Source organism: Oryzias melastigma, linkage group LG18 (genome assembly GCF_002922805.2).
Source record: "Oryzias melastigma strain HK-1 linkage group LG18, ASM292280v2, whole genome shotgun sequence".
In the NCBI taxonomy this organism is placed as follows: Eukaryota; Metazoa; Chordata; class Actinopteri; order Beloniformes; family Adrianichthyidae; genus Oryzias; species Oryzias melastigma.
Genome location: NC_050529.1, coordinates 10,252,667 through 10,272,169, shown reverse-complemented (window position 1 = coordinate 10,272,169; position 19,503 = coordinate 10,252,667). Strand labels below are relative to the sequence as shown.

General features: G+C 38.5%; 1 protein-coding gene across 44 annotated transcripts in view; it reads right to left on the bottom strand.

Moving 5' to 3' along the window:
• LOC112155773 (protein tyrosine phosphatase receptor type D) overlaps positions 1 to 19,503 on the bottom strand; it is a 454,394-nt gene that overhangs the window by 442 nt on the left and 434,449 nt on the right. For all 44 annotated transcript variants that reach the window (XM_024287656.2, XM_024287657.2, XM_024287659.2 and 41 more), the window contains 10 exons: positions 17,538 to 17,713; positions 15,759 to 15,878; positions 15,532 to 15,686; positions 6,325 to 6,610; positions 5,643 to 5,821; positions 5,444 to 5,570; positions 5,221 to 5,346; positions 3,587 to 3,741; positions 3,350 to 3,485; positions 1 to 2,048 (listed from right to left, as the gene is read on the bottom strand). The exon at positions 1 to 2,048 is cut by the window's left edge and continues 442 nt beyond it. In XM_024287656.2, the coding sequence (XP_024143424.1) occupies positions 1,980 to 2,048; positions 3,350 to 3,485; positions 3,587 to 3,741; positions 5,221 to 5,346; positions 5,444 to 5,570; positions 5,643 to 5,821; positions 6,325 to 6,610; positions 15,532 to 15,686; positions 15,759 to 15,878; positions 17,538 to 17,713 (1,529 nt within the window). In that variant the 3' untranslated portion in view covers positions 1 to 1,979. The remainder of the gene's footprint in view (positions 2,049 to 3,349; positions 3,486 to 3,586; positions 3,742 to 5,220; positions 5,347 to 5,443; positions 5,571 to 5,642; positions 5,822 to 6,324; positions 6,611 to 15,531; positions 15,687 to 15,758; positions 15,879 to 17,537; positions 17,714 to 19,503) is intronic.

The following is a 19,503-nucleotide window of genomic DNA, read 5'->3' as shown; positions in this document are numbered from 1 at the left end:
TTTTTTTGTCTTTTTCAGTGGTTGGTATCTTTTTGTGTTATTTACATACACGTAAAGTGAATGCTTTCGGAGACTTCCTTTTTCTGTAGATGGGTTCAAGTAATATATTATTGGGTCTAGAATCAATAGGGCAGTGCATAGTACAAAGATAGACAAAAGTGCAAGTCCTCCTACCAGGCCAGCTGTGGCCAATCTGCAATGTTTTCCCGTGCATATGGAAAAAAAAAATGAGGAAAAAATAAAAAACATACCATTAGATTAAATAATAGCACTTTATATCCCAAAACACGATGAAGAGAATCAGGAAAGGGAAAGAAAGCACCTGGAATGCACATCCACAGAGACAAAGTAGAGATGCTGCTTAAAAAAATCAAATAAATGAAAAATTGTTTGGGATTGTCACCCCTTTCGTGAGGATTAGTGGGTCAAATTCGAAAAAATTTATAATTCACTCAGGCACTGTAAGGCCACTGAAAATGATAAAAAAAAAGATACTTATTTGCATATATAACCTCATAATGTGACGATTTGAATACTAGAGGTAAAGAAAACAGAAGTTACACTAAATGCCTTGATTACTCCGAAAATATACATTAATGGTAAATGAAACATTATAAAAACAGGCATAAATATAAGGCACTCTAAATGCAAAAACCAAAAAATGACCCTTTGAATGACCAACAGAAAGTGAAGTCTTTGTACGTTGCCCTGCTGGAGCTGTGCGACCCCTCTGATTTATGCTAAGTGACTGACTGGCACCCAGAGGTGGGGGAGGACATTAATCTCATGACGGAATATTATTTCATCTCAAACACGTGTTTATTGCACAAGAAAAGATGCACTGAGTCAGAATAGTCCTACTGATGTGCATTCCAGTGAAAAATCTCCCAACTGTTGAAAGCTTTCATCCGATTTCCATAAACTTTCACCTATAAATAGATTTATTATTTATACTTTTGTTATACATATTTACCATAAAATGTATGTTTCATAGATATATATTTTTGACCCATCAGGCTCTTTCATCATCACGTGGAAGAACTAAGATAATCGGTAGCAGCAACTTCATACTTTGCTCATCCCTGTTGATTCCACAAAGCCCCGGTTTGTTTGTTTGTTTGTTTGATGGGAGGATTTAGGAGATGTAAACACAAACAAAAATATTGCAGTAGTTTAAATGTGGTTTGGTGAACGGAAAAGAAGAAAAAAAAAACGGCACAAATGCTAGAACAGTTCTACAGCTTTAAAAAAAAAGAAGAAAAAAAAAGGTTTACGCCATTATGTCGTCACTTATTCCTAAGCAATAAAGGTTTTGTAAAAAAAAGAAGAAGCACATCAGCTGTATAATAAAGTACTAAAAAACTAAATCAAATATATTTTTTATTTTCTTTTCTCATAAATCATTTACCCTCTCGCTCCAGAATTGTTGATGATGACCTTTGACACAGGAAAAACAAAGGAGGGGGGGACGAAAGTCTTATTACTTTGGAGTTTGTCCTGTTGTGGTCGGGACAGGCGGCGTCTTCTTTTGCGATGATTGTGAGAGAATTCTTTACAATGTGCGTGAGGTTTCCCCCCCGCTCTTGAAGTGCCTCTGATGCCTCTCGTAATGTTCGTGATCACTGATGCGGCGTCTGGCGTCGTGTTGTGCGGCTTTCGTTGAGTTCTCGGAGCCCCAAAGTGAATCCTCGAAGCACAGAAACGATGCTTCAACAGTCAGGATTCCCCACTCTGAGTCAAGGCAAGGTTTTTGTTCGGGTTGGGAAATACTTGGTCCTGCAGGAATCATCTTTTGTTTTTTTTCTCTTTTATTTTACTTTATTTTGGACAAGTCATGTCGCACATCCAACACTTAATGAGTTGTTAGCAAGGAGTTAAGGAGTACTTTCTGAAGCAGGAGTTTATGGCTCAGAGGAGAGGCTCACTGGGGTTTGTGGTTCCAAAGTGTCCTCTGCTTTTATCTTCCGATACTGGGTCTTTTACGTTGCATAGTGATCAAAGCTTCCCAAGTACTCCAAGCCCGCTCTGTAGCAGAACTGGTATTGATCCTGCAGAGGGAAAACCAAAAGTTTGAGAAAGTTTCACTAAATCCTTTTCCTTGTATTAATTAGTTGGATACTTTTGTCAAAACACAAACAAAAACAGCTCTACACATGTTCTCTAGGCAGTTTTCTGATATATATTAATAAAATTAAGCACAAAATAGCATTTTTATTTAAATAGTTGTGAATCAGGAGCAGATGGATGAAGTCATTTTCCTCGTCCAACTGGATAGCTCCAATCTGGGGTTGTGAACTAGCGGGAGAACACAAACAGATGGATGACGGGGAGTAGGGGCAGGCTTACTCCGCACCAACAGTCCCGCCCACAGCTTAGAGGTGAATTTCTAATGGACCTATGAAGAAACAAAGTCCTAGAAAACGTTTTTACTTTGGCTAAAAATGGCATGAGTAACGCTAAAGTTGATTTGAGTGAGACAGTGAGCAGATTTCTACTGAAGTCCTGCCGCTCTGTAGAATCTAAGCCCTATCCTAGAAAACAACACATATTTGTGGATTTTTCCTAAAATCAACATAATCATAATTACAAAACCACGAGAAACGCTTTTACAATACATCAAATAAAGATCGGAGTCACATTTTAACACGATTGTGACATTTTACTGATGATAGACATTTTTTTTTTTTAGGAAAACAAGCTCAAAATCACATTTGTGAATTTATTATTTTTATTTAAATCGTGAATACTAAGCAAAAAGAAAGAGACATTTATAAAAAGAACTAATTTGTAACATGACCTGCAATTAGTTAATCAAATTAATCGAGTTTAATTGCAATTTTTAATTTAATAATTGCTGTGAAACATTTTAATTTGTGACGTTTTGGTGCATTTGGTGATCAAAATAAAACTAAAACAGTGGTTTTATGAAGTTTTTCAACCTTTACTTTGACACTACTGAGGAGTTATTCTTTTTTTATACTGAACAATTAAAAAGAAAACAAAAACATCAAAAATCATTGTGAAGACTTTTTCGGAGCAAACCAAAAAAGTCATATGAATGTCATAACTCAGATGGTGATATAACTTATTCCACAGTTTACCACAACAGTAAGGCAGTAGGACAAACATGATAGATGATTTATAGGTTTATTTAACTTATTTGGGTTCAATTAAATGATCTATAAAAACCCTGAAACCCAATTAAATGATAAAATTTGCCTAAGTTTTTCTTTTCTGTCTGATGAAGACTCTTAAAGTTTACTAAATTAACATGAGTCCAGTCGATTCCGACCTCTCGCTCCTCTAAAATGTACAGTATTCTCGTTTTTTCATGAAACACAGATCCCACCTCCGTCTGAACCATGGCTGGTCTTTGCGTCCGTAGCATTTTAACCGTCTGAAAGATGTCTACTACTCCCTCGTATCTCATCCTTTCCAAGACGATGCTGAGGGTGATGAAGACTCCGGTTCTACCAACACCAGCGCTGCACACAAAAACATAGACTTAGCGAGACGTCAACAACAACACAAAAACACAGTTTGTGTCGCGTTTGTGTAGGACTCCCTGCAGCGCTCGCTCACTTACCTACAATGAACTGAGATAGGACCATCCTGACCAAACTGCTCTTTCGTTTTATGAACTTGGCCTATGAAATCGATGAAACCCTCCCCTGATTTTGGCACTCCTTGTTCAGGCCAGTCCGTGAACTGGAACTGCCTAACCGTTCTGGACTGTCCATCCTGCAACAGACGAAAAGGAAAAACCTTTTAAATGTGAGCCAACATTCAGAAAAACACCTTTAAATTTGCTGTCATTAGAAATGTCTGTCATGTTCTACCTGAATGTACTTAAACACTAAAGATGCAGGGTTCTTTTGAGAGGTTTTCAATTGAAGGGTGTGCGTTTCACAAATGATGTCACATCCCCTCGATAAGGAAATAATTCCCATTGACGGAGCCGTTCGGAGGAACCACGTGTTTGTCTGAGCCTTTGATGGAATTAGGGAACTGGCAGCTCAGTGCTGCTGGCGGCAAATTCTTATTTATTTATTTATTTTTACAAGCTGATGTGTGTCATTTACATTTGTTTAGGGAGAGAAATGATGAAAGTAAAACCTGCAAATATCAAAATCATTGTTGATTGTCAGAATCTTGTAAGAAAAGTAAAGAAAAATTAACTTTGATTAAATGAGACACTTGGTTTAAAGATTAAATGGTTAATCCTTGAAGAATCTGGACATTGTTGCCAGATTGGGCGGTTTTGATCCTGAACTATCAGGCAAAAGTTGCTTTAGAATAAAAATATGTCCACTAATCTACAATTCCAATCATTTAAATTATTCCTACGCTCTAAATCGGTGTTTTTTTTGCATGTTTCCAGCTTTGCCTCTCGGCCGGTTGTGCAATCCCGTGCAAACTGGGTTGAATGCGTCCCTTAAGCTTACTCTGCATGTGCTGATAATGGAATACTTTCTCCATTTTTTCATATATTCTTGACATTTTTATGACACGTCCTCACTTTCTATTTAATGGAGTATGTATTTCACGCTTGGATTTACAGTAAAGACGCACTGAAATTACAAAATGTGTATTTTTTGTGATAAATAATAGTAATAAATATTGTTGTTCAGATTTTTACTGTTAGTGTTGCAAAAAATTAGAAAAAAATGGTCATAAATTGTTTTGATTTAGCTTTTAATGTTTTATTCATATTTAAACAGTGTTATATTAGCAAAAATAGTGTTATTTTTCAATGAATTACTCGTTAATAGGTTTTAGAAGGATATTTGCCTCACCTAAATTCAGAAAAAGTAAAGAAATGCAAGATTGAATATCACTTTTGATCAAAAGTTTTATCAGAACCCTAATAATTGATGATTAGTTTTGTTTTTTCTACTTCCTTATTTTTTATGTTTGAGAAAAAAAACTGCAAAAACAAAAGGGGGAGGGGACATAGGAGAAGTTCTTGAGTTTTGTTCTTGAGTGGTTGTTAATAATCAAAATGCAATGATGTTTGATGTAATATCATTAAAAATGTCTAAAACTTAAACTTTTACTTAAAATGGTTAGTATACTGGATGACTTTTAGGGTGGACTTCTGTGGGATGTGGCGGTTTTTAGATGGATTTTGGGCTGGAAAATTGTAGCTTTATCTGGCAACACAGTGTGGACTGAACGGACGATCACAGCATTTAAAACCTGAAGCCCTCATGAGCTTACTCTGGCATCAGTCACTTTGAACTCCCTCAGAATATACTGGGGCATGTTGTACTCCGCCATGGGATCCACTACAAAGTACTGGTATCTGGCCGACCTCTCTGCTGGCCAGTACTGGTGGCATTTTTCCTGGAGAGCGGGGAAAAAAAAGGAGCAAATTTGTGACATCAAAGCGTTTATAGTGGGTTTGTATAGAGGCGTCATGAGGTGGGAGGAGTTTGCTCACCCTGCCCATTTCTCTTAGCTTGGTAAGCATGACAACAATGGTAGAATTATGTTCCCAGAGCATTCTCCAGAAGTCCTCTGTAGTCTCTGCCAGTGGTCCCTGTGTTGCTATGTAAGCTTTCTGTTGCCTGAAGGAGGGAATGACACGATTTAATGACTCACTAGAGATGTTTTATGACTTTGTTGGTTTGGATTTGTACCTGTAGCCGTCTATGAAGCTGGCGTTGATGTAGTCGGAGCCTTCGACCCCTCGAATAGGCTGAAGACACACTCGCGTGGACTCGTATGGCATAATGTTGACAAGGCGGTTCTTGAACTTGTTGCAGGGGAGATTGGCACTGATGAATCGTGATGTGTGGGCTTTAGTGTTAGCTAAACGCTGCAGGGGAAGAGAAAAAAAGTGCATTTTGAGAAAAAAAATCCCTGAATGCAGAGAATCTTAAGAACCAGGAGGGAAGAAAAACATAGATATTCGTCCAATCAAGACATAAAATGATTGGAAGGCAGAAACATCGAGCAGACAAAAGTTCAGCGTAATCCAGCCTGTTCATCTAATGGAATCAACATCCATCAGCGGACCTGACAGTGTGAGCGTGACAAGCAAAGGAATAAAACGCACGCAGCAAGAACACTCCATGAAACTGAAGGTTGGTGAAGCCTTCTGCTCTGAATTCCCTTCTGGAAGCCGTTCTGTGGTCAGGAAAACCTGTGTTTGGCATTTCTATGTAAGCGAAGACCCCCGTTACTCATGAAGAGGAGGGGGAAACCAAAACGAGGGAATTCAGTGTATGTGCTTCCACACAAAGACCCATCAAGTGAAAAAAGAACAGAGGAGAAACCACAGGCCCCATGCTGTCTGCTGGATTCTTGAACAGCCGCTACCTTGAACTCCAGTTCCATGCCAGTGACGTTCTCGCCGCCCTCTATCTGGGTCAGTTTCTGGATGTAGGCGTAGAGGTTTCTGGCGGGCACTTCGGTGGTGCCGCAGTTGACGGCCTCCAGGAGAGCGTCGTGGATGAAGACGTACTGGTCTTCCGTCTGGACCATGTAGTTGCGCTGGGCACGCATTAGCGTCACGTGCCCGTATATATCCACCGTCTTTTCGTGCTTGTTGCGCTCCAGCATGGCGTCGATCACGATGAAGCAGCCCGTGCGTCCCACGCCGGCACTGCAACAACACAAACGGGGACAAAGGGAGGTGAGGGGCGCCAAGTCTCAGCAGCTGAAGACCCACTTCAATCATTTTTTGATCATAATTATGCCGTTGTAGTTGTTGCCGCGGAGTAAGCCTACCCTCACTTCCCATCATCCCTTCGTTTAGACCCGGGTCGCCAACCTTTAATAGTTAAATCCATTCTGGAGGATTTCCTACTGATAACATACCAGCAAGAACCACGTCTTATTTTAACTTTTAGAAAAAGAAAATACTGATTTGTATTTATGGTTTTGTTACTATTATGATAAATACATTTGTTTTTTCAAGCATAAATAAAACAGAAACTTTAAGAGAAAAATAGCCTTTTTTTCAAAATGTGAATTAGTTTCTAATTCTTTTGAGGTCTACATTACTTTTTTTTCAAAATAAAAGACATCCTGTACCACATAAAATCATCTCAATGCAGTAGTGGTGAAAAATAAACACAAAACCACAAGTTGTGGTGCATATCAACCAAAAATTCATAAAGCTAAATAAAAAATACATAAACCACAGCTAATGAAGTGACCCTTATCATGTTATCCATAATTAAAATCCTTAAATTTGTATTCAAAAACAGAAAGTGCATCTTAAATCCTGCTTGTGTGTACAGACTTTAAAATGATTTTCTGTGGTAAACAGCATGAAAAAAAACTGTCAAAATGTTTCAGTTTTGGTAAATTATGAAGCCAAGCTGCTTGATATTTTGTTGGAGCATTATGGGTATTGTAGTCAGGGTCCTGGTGGAGTGATACATGCTTTCCTTTTGTTTGTGAAAGAGTTGATACATTTTTTTTCCTTAATAAAAACCTAAAATATGTTACTTTTTTAAATTAAAAATATTGTATTTTTCTTAAACCAGAGCGCCACAATGGAGGGGTTACAGAGCCTCATGTGGCTCCAGAGCCGTAGGTGTTTAAACTCTCTCCTGCTAGCTTACAGCCCCTCTCAACTAGAACTGGATCAATAAAATCGATGGATTTTAATCGATTTGCGCCTAATAGAACGATAATCGATTCATAAAAGATATAAATCGATTCAGCAAATAAAGCTAAAGTTTGCTAGCTTAATGCTAACGTTGAATGGAATTTCCCATAGGACGGCTAATGCTAACACTCGGTCGACCTAAACACATTACTGATAAACTTTTTATAAACTCACAGGCATTTATTTTCCAAACTCTTTGAAGGATTTTTTTTTGTAAGAATTTGTGGTTTAAAACACTATTTTTTCCTCATACTTTCTACTTCCATAACAGGAAGGTGTACTTCTACAGCGATCTTCACCTAGTGGCCAAATGGAAACGCCCTCCAGGAGAAGCAGAACAATGTTTACAAAGATCTGAACATTTTTATTAGAACTTCTCCTGACGTCCTCCATCATGAGCAAATTGCCACAAGAACATGCTAAAAACACTGTTTTCATTGGAGTGGGTCTTCCAACGATGAGGCCACAAGTTAAACCCTCCAGTATAATTGAATGTGAAGTGGCTCTGAGCAGCACAAGACTTGCCACTCACCCTTAATCTCGCTCCAAACAGGGTTTGCAATCTAGTCCTTCTCCTTTAGACCCCACCTATGTTCTGCACTCGATCGACTAATCACTTAAGCAACAGGAAGATTTAACCTTTGTCTCCTGGTTTTGTAAAGAGCCACTAGAGCAAATGCGATACACAGCCGCAAATTTGAGAGCAACATCTCTTTCTGCGGCCAACTTTGGAGAAGTGCAGCTGAATACAATTAAGGCAATTAGGTGACAGTGCACCTAAATGGCATAAGAGCTGGCTAATAGGCTCTGAAAGGCAGGTCATTCACACGGCTGCATTTTCACATTTGTGTGTGAAATGCACAGGTGAAAGAAGTGATTACTCCAGCGAATAGGCAAACGGTGACCCTTTTTCTCCAAGGCTAAACTCGACACGCTGGACAAATGTGGCGCTCTCTGCACAACGCTGACCATTAAGAAACGCTCACCCCGTGCACCGGACATGTTTGAGTACTGCTCAGCAAGAGACACGCTTTCTGATGACAATTTATTTACTGTAGGGCAACGGGGTTGAGGTAAATTGTTCTAGTTAACACTCCTCCCACAGGGCTCGCCGTTTACAAATGAAGTCTTTGCACTTCAGTCAAAGTCCACGGGCTATTCCATTCATTAAGCGAACACGCCTGTGAGGTGTGAGCAATGGCCTCCGTTTGAGGAGGGATTTTTCAGTGGGAGGGATGAGAACTCAAGAGATTGGTGAAGGTTTTCCCAGTTAAAGTCTAGTTAAAGGCTGACTTACACAAAAAAAGAGTTCTATTTCCATTTCGTTGATGCGACAATGTTGTGGCAAAAAGTCAAAAAACAGGAAACAGGTCCGTATTTCAAAACAAAAACTTCCATTGTAGTTTCAAAATAAAACTTTATGACTTATTTTTTTAATATTTAAGGTAACAAACCTATTCAAAAATGAACGTTAACGCCGCAGATAACACAGGTGTGGGTAGCATATGTGTTCGACCTGCCGGATCGGTACGGGGGCTCGCAACTAGTGATGACATCACACTACGGAAACACCACAAAATACTTTTTTTTTTTTTAATTTATTTATTTTGTATTTTATTTATATTATTTTATTTTATTTTATTTTTTAATTTTTAAGTATTTTGTGGAAACACCACAAAATACTTAATATTGAGATCTCCTCAGGCGCTACATATTTTTGTTTTCATTTTACGTTTCCTCTTGTAACCTAAAGTTCTTTTCCCTCATTATTAAATTTGATTATTTTTGCATTGACAGCTCTTTCCCTAACAGCTGCTCTCTTCTGTGTTTATGTCAAAAGGTGAGCTCTGCAAATTCTGGCTGGACTTCCTCTGGTCTGTGCGACCAAGAGAGAAGTTCAACACTGGTCAAACGAATTGTGAAAATTACATGCAAATAGTCATTCTTTTATAGAAAAACACATGCAACTAACAAGAAAATTTAGCCTTAAAAGCACTTAAAATATGTACGACCGACAACAAAATTTAACCTTAAAATACATGCAACCAACAACAAAATTTAGCCTTAAAAGCACATAATATAAAACATATTTGATATTTTGGACGCACTTAATTACACGCGGGAATTGCAGCAATGTGCATCTTGGCCGCACAATTACAAGAGATCAACGTGAATTTCAATCCGTTTTTGTGCTGTTCGCACATAAATACATCTGAATAACATTTGCTATGTTTTAAAACATTAATAAAAATATATAAATCGACAATGAACCAAACTAGCATGCTAAACGCTAGCACCCACTTCACACTTCCCAGCCTGTTTTCTCTCTAAAATATGTGAGTGCTATCCTGTCATCACAGGATTCTCTCGATCGGATTGGTTTTTGCAGTTGATTTATTGTGATTCTTTGTGTACTTGTTCGGACATTCTCAATTGTTCACTTTGGAAGACTCGATGCACATTAATGGCGCAAGTGTGTCACATCACGTCACGTGATGGCGCTCCAATTGTCCACACCAATCGTGATCTTACATGTCATCGAGTCACAAGTCCCCGCACTGATCTTACACGCTGAACAGGATCCATTTTCACCATGGATGACAAAAAGTTTAATTTTGGAAGTTCAAAAATACATGATTTATAATGCAAAACAAGAAACTCAACAAGTAAGGAGAGGACACAGGAGTCGGATTGTTTAAGTTTTGGATGAAGAGGCAGACATACCAGAGTCAAGACTGTATAACACCACACTAAAACTGTGAAGCTGCAAATGAGACCAACCAAAATAGGAGCAAATGATCTGATCAGCTCCTGCAAGTTTAGGGGAATTTAGCAAAACTCCCGACAGCTCTGAGACAAATTAAAATGTGAGGATTGGGCTGCAAAAAAACAGCATCTTGGGATATTTGAGAAATTAATTACTTCCAGGTTTGAAAGCACTTTGGGTCCTTCGGGTGAGGATAAGGAAACTGGAGATTTCCTCCTCTACCCAGCTGTTTGCAATCCAAAAAACATGATCCAGAGCACACCTAGACGCGTGAGAGCCATGACCTGCAAAGAGGGAAGTGACAACGTTGACAGCACAGAGCCAGGAAGATGAAGATGGAGGAAGATGAGGACTAAAAGGCAGCCAAACTGCAGCTGCATTAAATTTAGTTTAGTTTTAAAACTGTTTTTTTGCTGCATGTTTTTCCCAGATGTAGAGCCTGAAAATATTAATTACATCTGTAATATTCTATTACTGACGAGTGAGGTGTGTGTGTGGGGAGGTGAGATGGAGCAGAAAGCTGTCAGTACGGTTGGCAGCTGACGGAGAGCTGGCAGGCTGACCGCACTAATGACCTGACACTGCCTTTTCAGCCAGTCAAAACCAGCTTCTTTGGATGTCGACACACAGCAAGTGTCAGAGCGATATGCTTTCCAAGAGTTTTGGGAATAAGGGATGGGAGAGATACAGCGGGCGTAAAACACAGCTGCAGCGGGTCCCGTGAAGATAAGGCCCGAGCAGCAGTGAAAGCAATTACATATGTATTGTTAAAAAAAATCTCTAGCTGTCAGCTAGCCTGTCACAGTTTCTGCTGCTCTGCCTATGAAGTCTGCTCTCATCCATTAACTGAAACTCACCAGGACAACTGGCTTACCCCTAATAGAGGACATCGCTTTAGACAGTTAGATGTATAAATACTTCAAAAGCAGGAACCGCATTAAAAGAGTCTAAACTCTAAAAGTTTCTTGTCTAAAATATGGCTTAAATTTTGGTAAATTGCACGTAAGTTTCTATATCAAGCACAATTTTTGTATTTATTACTCTAATAAAGAACAGATTACTAATTGATTGAAAATAAATGTGTCTTTTCTAGGTGTTTTTCCATTATTAGGTGAGTTAATTCAGTATTCCTATAGCATATTATACTGCTTCATCAGTCATGTGACCAGAGCTGTCTGGTTGTAGATCCATATAAAAAATGGAACGGACCAGTTAGGGCCATGAAATCCATTGATTGGCGGAAAAGTATTACGACAACCGAAAACCGTGCGACTAGCACCATCGTTTCCAAACGTTCAGTTGTTTTCTTTATAATATAATATTAAATTCTTTGAATAAACAAAATACTAAAGAAATGAGCCGATGCACAACCTTCATTGTTGTTGTCATGACTTTTACCTGTTGTTGCACAGTTATGACGCACAGCTTCGTCATCGGTCTACACCAGGGGTATTCAAATCCAGGCCTCGAGGGCCGGTGTCCTACATGTTTTCCAACCAACCTTCCATTGAAGCTCCTTATTGGCTGCTAATTTCCAGGATCAGGTATGTTTAGCCAATAAGGAGCTTCAATGGAAGGTTGGTTGGAAAACATGTAGGACACCGGCCCTCGAGGCCTGGATTTGAATACCCCTGGTCTACACCCTTGATGGTCCACACCTTGCTTGAATTGCCCAGACCATTCTAAACTGGCCAATAGAGGACCAGACTGGTCTGGACCACTCAGTGGAAAGAGGAATTAGACTATAGTCACATATCCCAAAATGTCACCACACGACAGCGCAACGGTATTTTTAAGGGAGGTAGCAGTTGTACTTTTACTCACCGCGCAATACTTTTAAGAAACGGTTCAAATTCTATGATGACCGGACCATTTTTCTCTAAAAGTTGACAACGGTCAGTGACACATTTTGAGATTACAGACAGGGATGATGCCATAGGCTGGTTCGTGGGCTGGAAGCAGCTCCGACTGGACGATGTGTAAATGTCTCTGTCCATATCAAGTGGAACCAGCCAGCAGCTGCCCAGTAGCCCAGGAGTTTATAGAAACCGGGTCAATCTGTACGCCTGACGTCCAACATCTACACTTTAGGGCTGCCACGGTTAGTCGACTAATCAACGACTAATCCACTATTAAAATAGTCGATTAGTCGTTACTTTATGTTATCTGGAGTCAGAGTTTAGTAAAGTTGAAAATTATAATGCTAGCTTATGCCAGCTTCTTGGACTATTTTGGTATTTATTAAGGTTTTTTTAGGCTAATTTGGAGTTTTGCAAATATTTCAGTCAGATGCTAGCTATTTTGGCTAATTTAGGATTTTTTTTAAGTTTTTTGGATTAGTTTGGAATTTAGCTAACATTTAAGCTACAAGCTAGCTATTTAGGGTAATTTAGGATTTTTTATGTTTTTTTAGGCTATTTTGGAGTTTAGTTAATATTTCAGTTGCATGCTAGCTATTTTGGCTAATTCAGGATTTTTTTTTGTTTTTAGGCTGTTTTGGAGTTTAGCTAATATTTTAGTTGCCTATAAGCTTCAGCAATTTTAGCTATAAACTCCATAATTTTCAGCTATCAGGTCTAACATCTTAATGTTATATATCTAATTTTTAGTTAGTTTAAAGTTAGTCGACTAATCGGAAATAATCGGTGATTAGCCGACTATTAAAATAATCGTTTGTGGCAACACTACTACACTTATGATCACGACAATGATTTAAAAAAAAAAAAAAAAAAAAAACTGTCATGAAATCTTGAAGATTCTGCTGATGTCTCCCCGTCACGCAGTGGAAGTTGTATTTGTGACCATAGCATTAACAACAACACAACACAGCAGAGTAAGTGATTCAAGAAAAAATAGGTTTTGTATTTTTGAGCTTACATGTTAAAGTAATTACCTGAGCAGTTTTGTTGTTTGTTTTTAGGATAACAAATAAAATATTTGAGAAAAAATACTTGAAGTGTGTAGAGAGTTTTAGAGAAATGCTCACAAATGCATAAATTAATCAAAATACCATTTTGGGGATTGTTTTTCATGAGGAATGAACATTAAAATACATTTCAAAGCTTCCAAAAGTTTTTTTTGCGTGAAATAGGTCCTTTAAAAGTGACATATGTGGCTGAGAAGCGCTCGGTGCTGACCAATAAACTGTAAAGTAACACCATTATTTATACCAAGTAACTATGATGGCGTTAAAAGTAATTAGATTAGTCTGTAACTTCACATTAAAACCACCAGAAACCCCATTATTCTTAACGGTCATTACTACCAACACTGTATTTGTGTGTTTTTTTAAATCTGATGTGACTTTTGATATGATCAAACATTATATGCACTCTGAGCATTTTGTTTAAGCTTAACTATTTAGCCATAAATATAAAAATATGTGTTTATTGTTATTGAAGTACCACGTTACAGAGCTTTTAGAACAAACGTGCTCGCTGAAAACATCGTGTGTGCCGCTCCTGAGACGCGCCCTGGCATCTGAGTCACATCCCTGTGTGAATTGTACGAACGCTAACCGTTGCAGTTTGTCCAAACTTTCTGCTGCCAACAAAAACATGCAATCAAGGTAAAATGGCTTGGCTGAGTCAGCTGAATATATTAACATTGTGGTCTGAAAACAGTTTTCATTCCGGGTGACTGTAAGAGGCCGCCGATCTCTGGAACATTCAATTTTGTCCGGCTGAACTCCTTAGTGACCTCAAGATGTTTACATAGCCCTTCAGCTGCTGAGAAAACAGTCCTGACTTGAGGTTTAGTGAAAGGACCCGGACGCTAAACGCGTCTTCAAACAGGAATTTACTCATGAAAGTGGGAATATAAATGTTTAACTTTTAGAAGGATTTTCTAAACAACAGATACAACCATTTTTTTTCTAAACAAAAAGCACCATTATGGTCTCTGGCTGAAGGGAATTCAAACAGACAAAAACTTGGTTTGTTTTTTTTCCCATCAGCCTTCATGTCAACCACTAAAAACTATGAGAATCTCTTCAGCAGATGTTTATTCACAAATATCACAGCACTTGTAAGTATTCTATTTTCAGAGACGTATGATACAGTAACTCCCACGTCGATCATCTTTTGATCTGTTTTAAAGCGTTCCTGGTGGTTTTTTAACTTTGATTATGCACATTTTAGTCTGTGGAGTGGCAGGAGGAGTTCTTGAGAAATTTGCCTCGGAGTTGTGGGCGGAGCCATTCCTCCCCCCTTCTCCTCCTCCGTGAGCTAAGAGCAGTGAACTTGTGCCTTACATCACGAATACAATCTGCATTTTTTCGTCTGCTATTTGAATAAAGAAATGCAGTTTGAAGCTTAATTTTCTTAATATATGTCCATCATCAGAAAAATACAAAAAAAATAAAATTTTCATCGGAGTGGGTCTTTAAAAACGAGTAGTTCCTGTATTTTTCTCACAGTAAATTGCCTTTTTATCTTTTAATTCTGTTCAAGTAAATCCTAAACTAGCACCAAACAACTTCAGTATTTAGTATTTTGCTGATTTTGGTGCAGATTTTTATTTCTTTTTGAGTAAAGCAGAAAAACACTGATATGCATGAGCTCTGTTAGGAGTCTGGATCATTCCTTCAAAATTGAAATAAGAGTAAATTTTATTTTTTTCCTTTAGAATGAATGCAGGATATAAACTCAGGATCTGTGGGCTGGTTTGATTGGGAATTGGACTTCTCTAACTTTGAGAATTTTACCTAAAAATGGCTATTTTTTTAATGAAAGAAGCTTATTTTTGACGTTTTATCACTTCTCTGAAGATTTTTCGTTACTTTTTTCACTGTTTATGTTTATTTTCTGTAGTTCTAGTCAAATACTGTTTGTATAAATTTAACTTTGGTCTGCATTGGATTCCAAAGCCATTTTTTCCCAATGTTTATGTTCATTTATCAATATACAGTGTTTCCCTGCTTAATTGCGTCTCTTTATTCGCGATTTTACGTATTCGCTGATTTATTATTTTTTTTTTTTTCCAGTCACGTGACTCTTCTGGTTCATCACAAAAACTCAAGAAGTTTGTATGACATTTTTGCTGCACTGCTGAGGTGTATTCCCTGTGGAGCGCGGAGGGGCGGGGCCCGTCACCAACTACACATCAATTACATTAGATAAAGCCAACAGTTCCTTCTTACCTGCAGTGTACCACCATGGGCCCTGCATCTGGAGGATTACAAGCCTTCACCCGCCTCAGGAAGGCCAGGAACGGGGTAGGGTGCTCCGGTACTCCGTGGTCTGGCCACGCAGTAAACTGGAACTGCCTCACCTCCCTCTTTTCACTTGACCCGTTCTGACGACGAAGGAAGTTCAAGACTTTAACAAACCGGTATGTCTCAAAGACCCCGCCGTCCACAACCCTTACTTTGAAAAGCGCAAACGTCCTGACGCAGTACGTCGCCAACTCCACCGTGTCCAGCAGGGAGACTTGGATGAGGCCGTACGTCTCCGTCCCTCTGGTGGGCCAGTATTGATCACATTTTACCTGCAGGGGAGAGGAAATGTCACATTAGACCACATCTGAACGCTCTCTGCCCATTGAAATAGAAAAAAAAAAGCACATGTGTGCATTTCTTCAAACTGTCTGCACACCGTGCACAAATGTTCCACTCCAAGAAGTCAAATAATGGCAAAATAAATGTTGAAACCCAGTTTTTGCTGCTGACAGGTTTAATTTTCTAATCAATGAAAAGCTTGAGCTATTTGTATACGGCGAACAATGCCATTACTTTTCATGACATACTCTACAATTACAAATGTAAGCAATTGGTCCAGTCTTCTTGTCTCAGCTTTATTGTTATTTGACTTTACAGCACTTTACTGAACGGCTACAAAACACTTTATAACTTTAGTCTTATGTCTGTCAAGCTAGAAAAACAGTCTAGATGTGAGAAAGAAAAAAATGCTTTTTGTGACATTTTTACGTATTTACACCAGTTCAGGAGAGTCTACATGAGTCTGGAGTATTTGGAATAGTTTAAGTGTATTTATCCACTAATACTGTTTCCTCAGTAGTTATTATACTGTTGAAACAAAGAGTAATGGACAGTGTGTGACACCAGAACTAACCAAAGACTCATTATCATGAGCTTACTGTCCAATAATTGAGCAGCAGATGTTTAAAGCAAATGAAGACGTGTCAGTCCTCCGAAAACACAGATTTTTATGCCAGAAGACCTCACTGGAGCTCATACACTTCATAATGCTAATGCAGAGACCCATGGAAACTGGATCGGATCGTCCCAACGTGAACACTTGCTGGATCATATTTAACATCAGAGCTTTAGTGCCAATGTTGACATTCAACATTTTTTCCCCTTTTATGTATATTCTTTTTTTCAACAAATTGTATGGTCACAACAGTTGAAGCCACATATACCAAAAATGATGACCAATTTCTCAACCTATTTCCTATTTCTTCCCATTTTATGATCAAAACTGTAACTTGTTTGTGGTCTATGCCGTGATGCTTTAGAATGCGCTCTTATTTTTTTAAATCAGCGGTCGGCATTCAGCGTAGTGGTGCATAATGACTGGTTATTATTTTGCATGACTTGAACGAAATAAAAATTGCATTTTCGATAATTAACGTGAAATGGCGAAGTTTCAAACAGCATATATTTAAGGCTCAGATATCAAAATTCAAGACCTTTTAAGGTATTATTTCCAAATATATAAATTTAGTGCTTTAAGACTTTAAGACCCTGAAGGAACCATCACTTTATTTATATTTTACTTTTAGAATGAACTACATGTTTGCAATGCAATGGGTTTCAAAGAGTTAAGCAAACAGGATTTGAAGAATTTTCAAAATAAGACTTTTTGTGCAAATGTTTGCTCTCTCTTTTATGGAAATATTCAAACTCAAGTCTTGCATAAAATAAAAAAAACACTTCAAAAACTCTCGAAGTAGGTCCTAGAAAACAAATAAAAACATTCCACTTTTATTGTGAAATTCTAAAGTATGTACTTCAGGATTAATGCAAAAGAGAATATTCAAATCAAACATTTAACACATCAGTAGATGTGGAAATTATTATTATGGTAGATTAACCAAGTTATTTCTGGGTTACAAGCCAAATAAAAAAGTAAAACTACTGAAAAGTGAAATCAAATCATGGAGGACAACAGAAAGATGGTTTACCCTGGATCTCTCCTCTAGTTTGGTCATCATGACGACGACCGCGCTCCTCTGCTCCCAGATCATCCTCCAGAAATCACCAAATGTCTCTGGTAAAGGTCCTTGTGTGGCTATGTAGGCATTCTGCTTCCTGTAGCCATCGATGTAGTTGGCATTGATGTAATCACTTCCTGGGATTCCTTAAAAAAAAAAAAAAAAAAAGGGAGAAAATCAATTTATGAGCTGGAACGGTTTAAATAAATGCTAAAAAAGGTCACATTTGGGTAACTTTTCATTGGATTTTCATGATGTCAGTAAAGCCAGAGCTCTCTGTACAAAATCGAGGAAAAACATTTACTTTTGGAGGCAGTGTTGCAGTCAAAAGGGATTTATGTTTGTTATTTCCAACACATTAAAATCAACAGTCTTTTTTTTTTTTTTCCTCCTCCATTCCGTATCTGCAACTGACTTCCAGATAAAGCTTGGTCTCACACGGAGAAAAACAAACCAACAATAAACTAGCAAAACAATTTTCCCCCAGCTCTCCTCACTCTCCTCTTCCCTTTGCTTATATTAAATGAAAGGCACAGCAGTCTTCTTCGAATCCACGCGGAAGAGACAGAGCTGACAGCTAGTCAATGCTTTGGGACTGGCAGTTTAGGGGCTTCGTGCACACATGGTCGACCAAGATAAGTCTCATCTGCATGGGCGACACGTCTCAGAGAATCCCCTCACTCCTACTGCTTCATCTCCCCTCTCTCCCTCAGACTCCCTTTTACTCACAGGTAACTTATTCCACAGAAAAAAGGAAAGAAAATGGAAAATGAACACATTAAAAGAACCCACCCACATCACCCCCCCCCCTCTCTTGCTTTTTGCTGTTGGAAGATGTCCACACAGCCAGGCGGCTGTACATTTCTATGATAGACAAGGGATAAGTACAATTAAGCCCAGTGTGTGTGTGAGTGTTTTTTCCCCTTTTATTTAAAAAGAAGCAGCAAAAAAGGGACATTACTATTGTTTAATGAGAATGAGGCAAACTGTTATATGCACATTTGCAAATGGGTTTCTGCTTTTATTCCGTCTGTCACTCAGGATTTGTGTAAATTGGTGCTTTTTGGAAGTCAATACCGCTTTAAGGAATAAACACGGCAGTGTCGCAGTGTTGGTCTGCGCTCAGGAATTTAAAGGCAAATGCGGAGAGCTTTCAGGGGGTGAAACTGTAATGCTACAATCACGCCAGGCTTAGCTACATGTGTTTAAGAGACCGCTTACAATGAGGAGTCTGTAAAAATGCTATCAAAAGTTTTTATAACGTGTTTGCGCTCTATGAAAAAAACGTACATCCACTGAACGCAAAGTGAAACGTAAACCATTTGGATTTCACCAATCAGGGAGTCGATTTAGTAGTGGCAGATGGATGGCGTCCTTTTTGACTCCAGGAAGTGACACCCGTTTGAAAATTCATCATGAAGGAGAATTTTTAGCTGCAGTTTGTTAATCACTGGAATGGTACAAAATCAAGCCTTTCACTTATTAAAATAGAACTGTGAAAAGAAAAAGCCTAGAGAGAGATTTAAAGTGTTTCAACATTTCACACCAAATCTCTTCCAACTGTAGGTACATGTGCTAATATCAGGTAGCTAGAACTGTGTTCCACTTGTTCGCTAAACGCCTGTTTAACAAATTCAAAAAGATACATTCAGTGCGTTCAAAAAACAATATTTACGTTCATAAACCTATGTTTAGCGCGTTCAGAAACCCATGTTTAGCGTGTTCAGAAACCCGTTTAATGCGTTCAGAAACCCGTTTAGTGCGTTCAGAAACCCATGTTTAGTGTGTTCAGAAACCCATGTTTAGTGTGTTCAGAAACCCGTTTAGTGCGTTCAGAAACCCACGTTGGCGCGTTGAGAAACACGTTTAGCGCGTTCAAAAACCCATGTTTAGTGCGTTCAGAAACCCGTTTAGCGCGTTCAGAAACCCGTTTAGT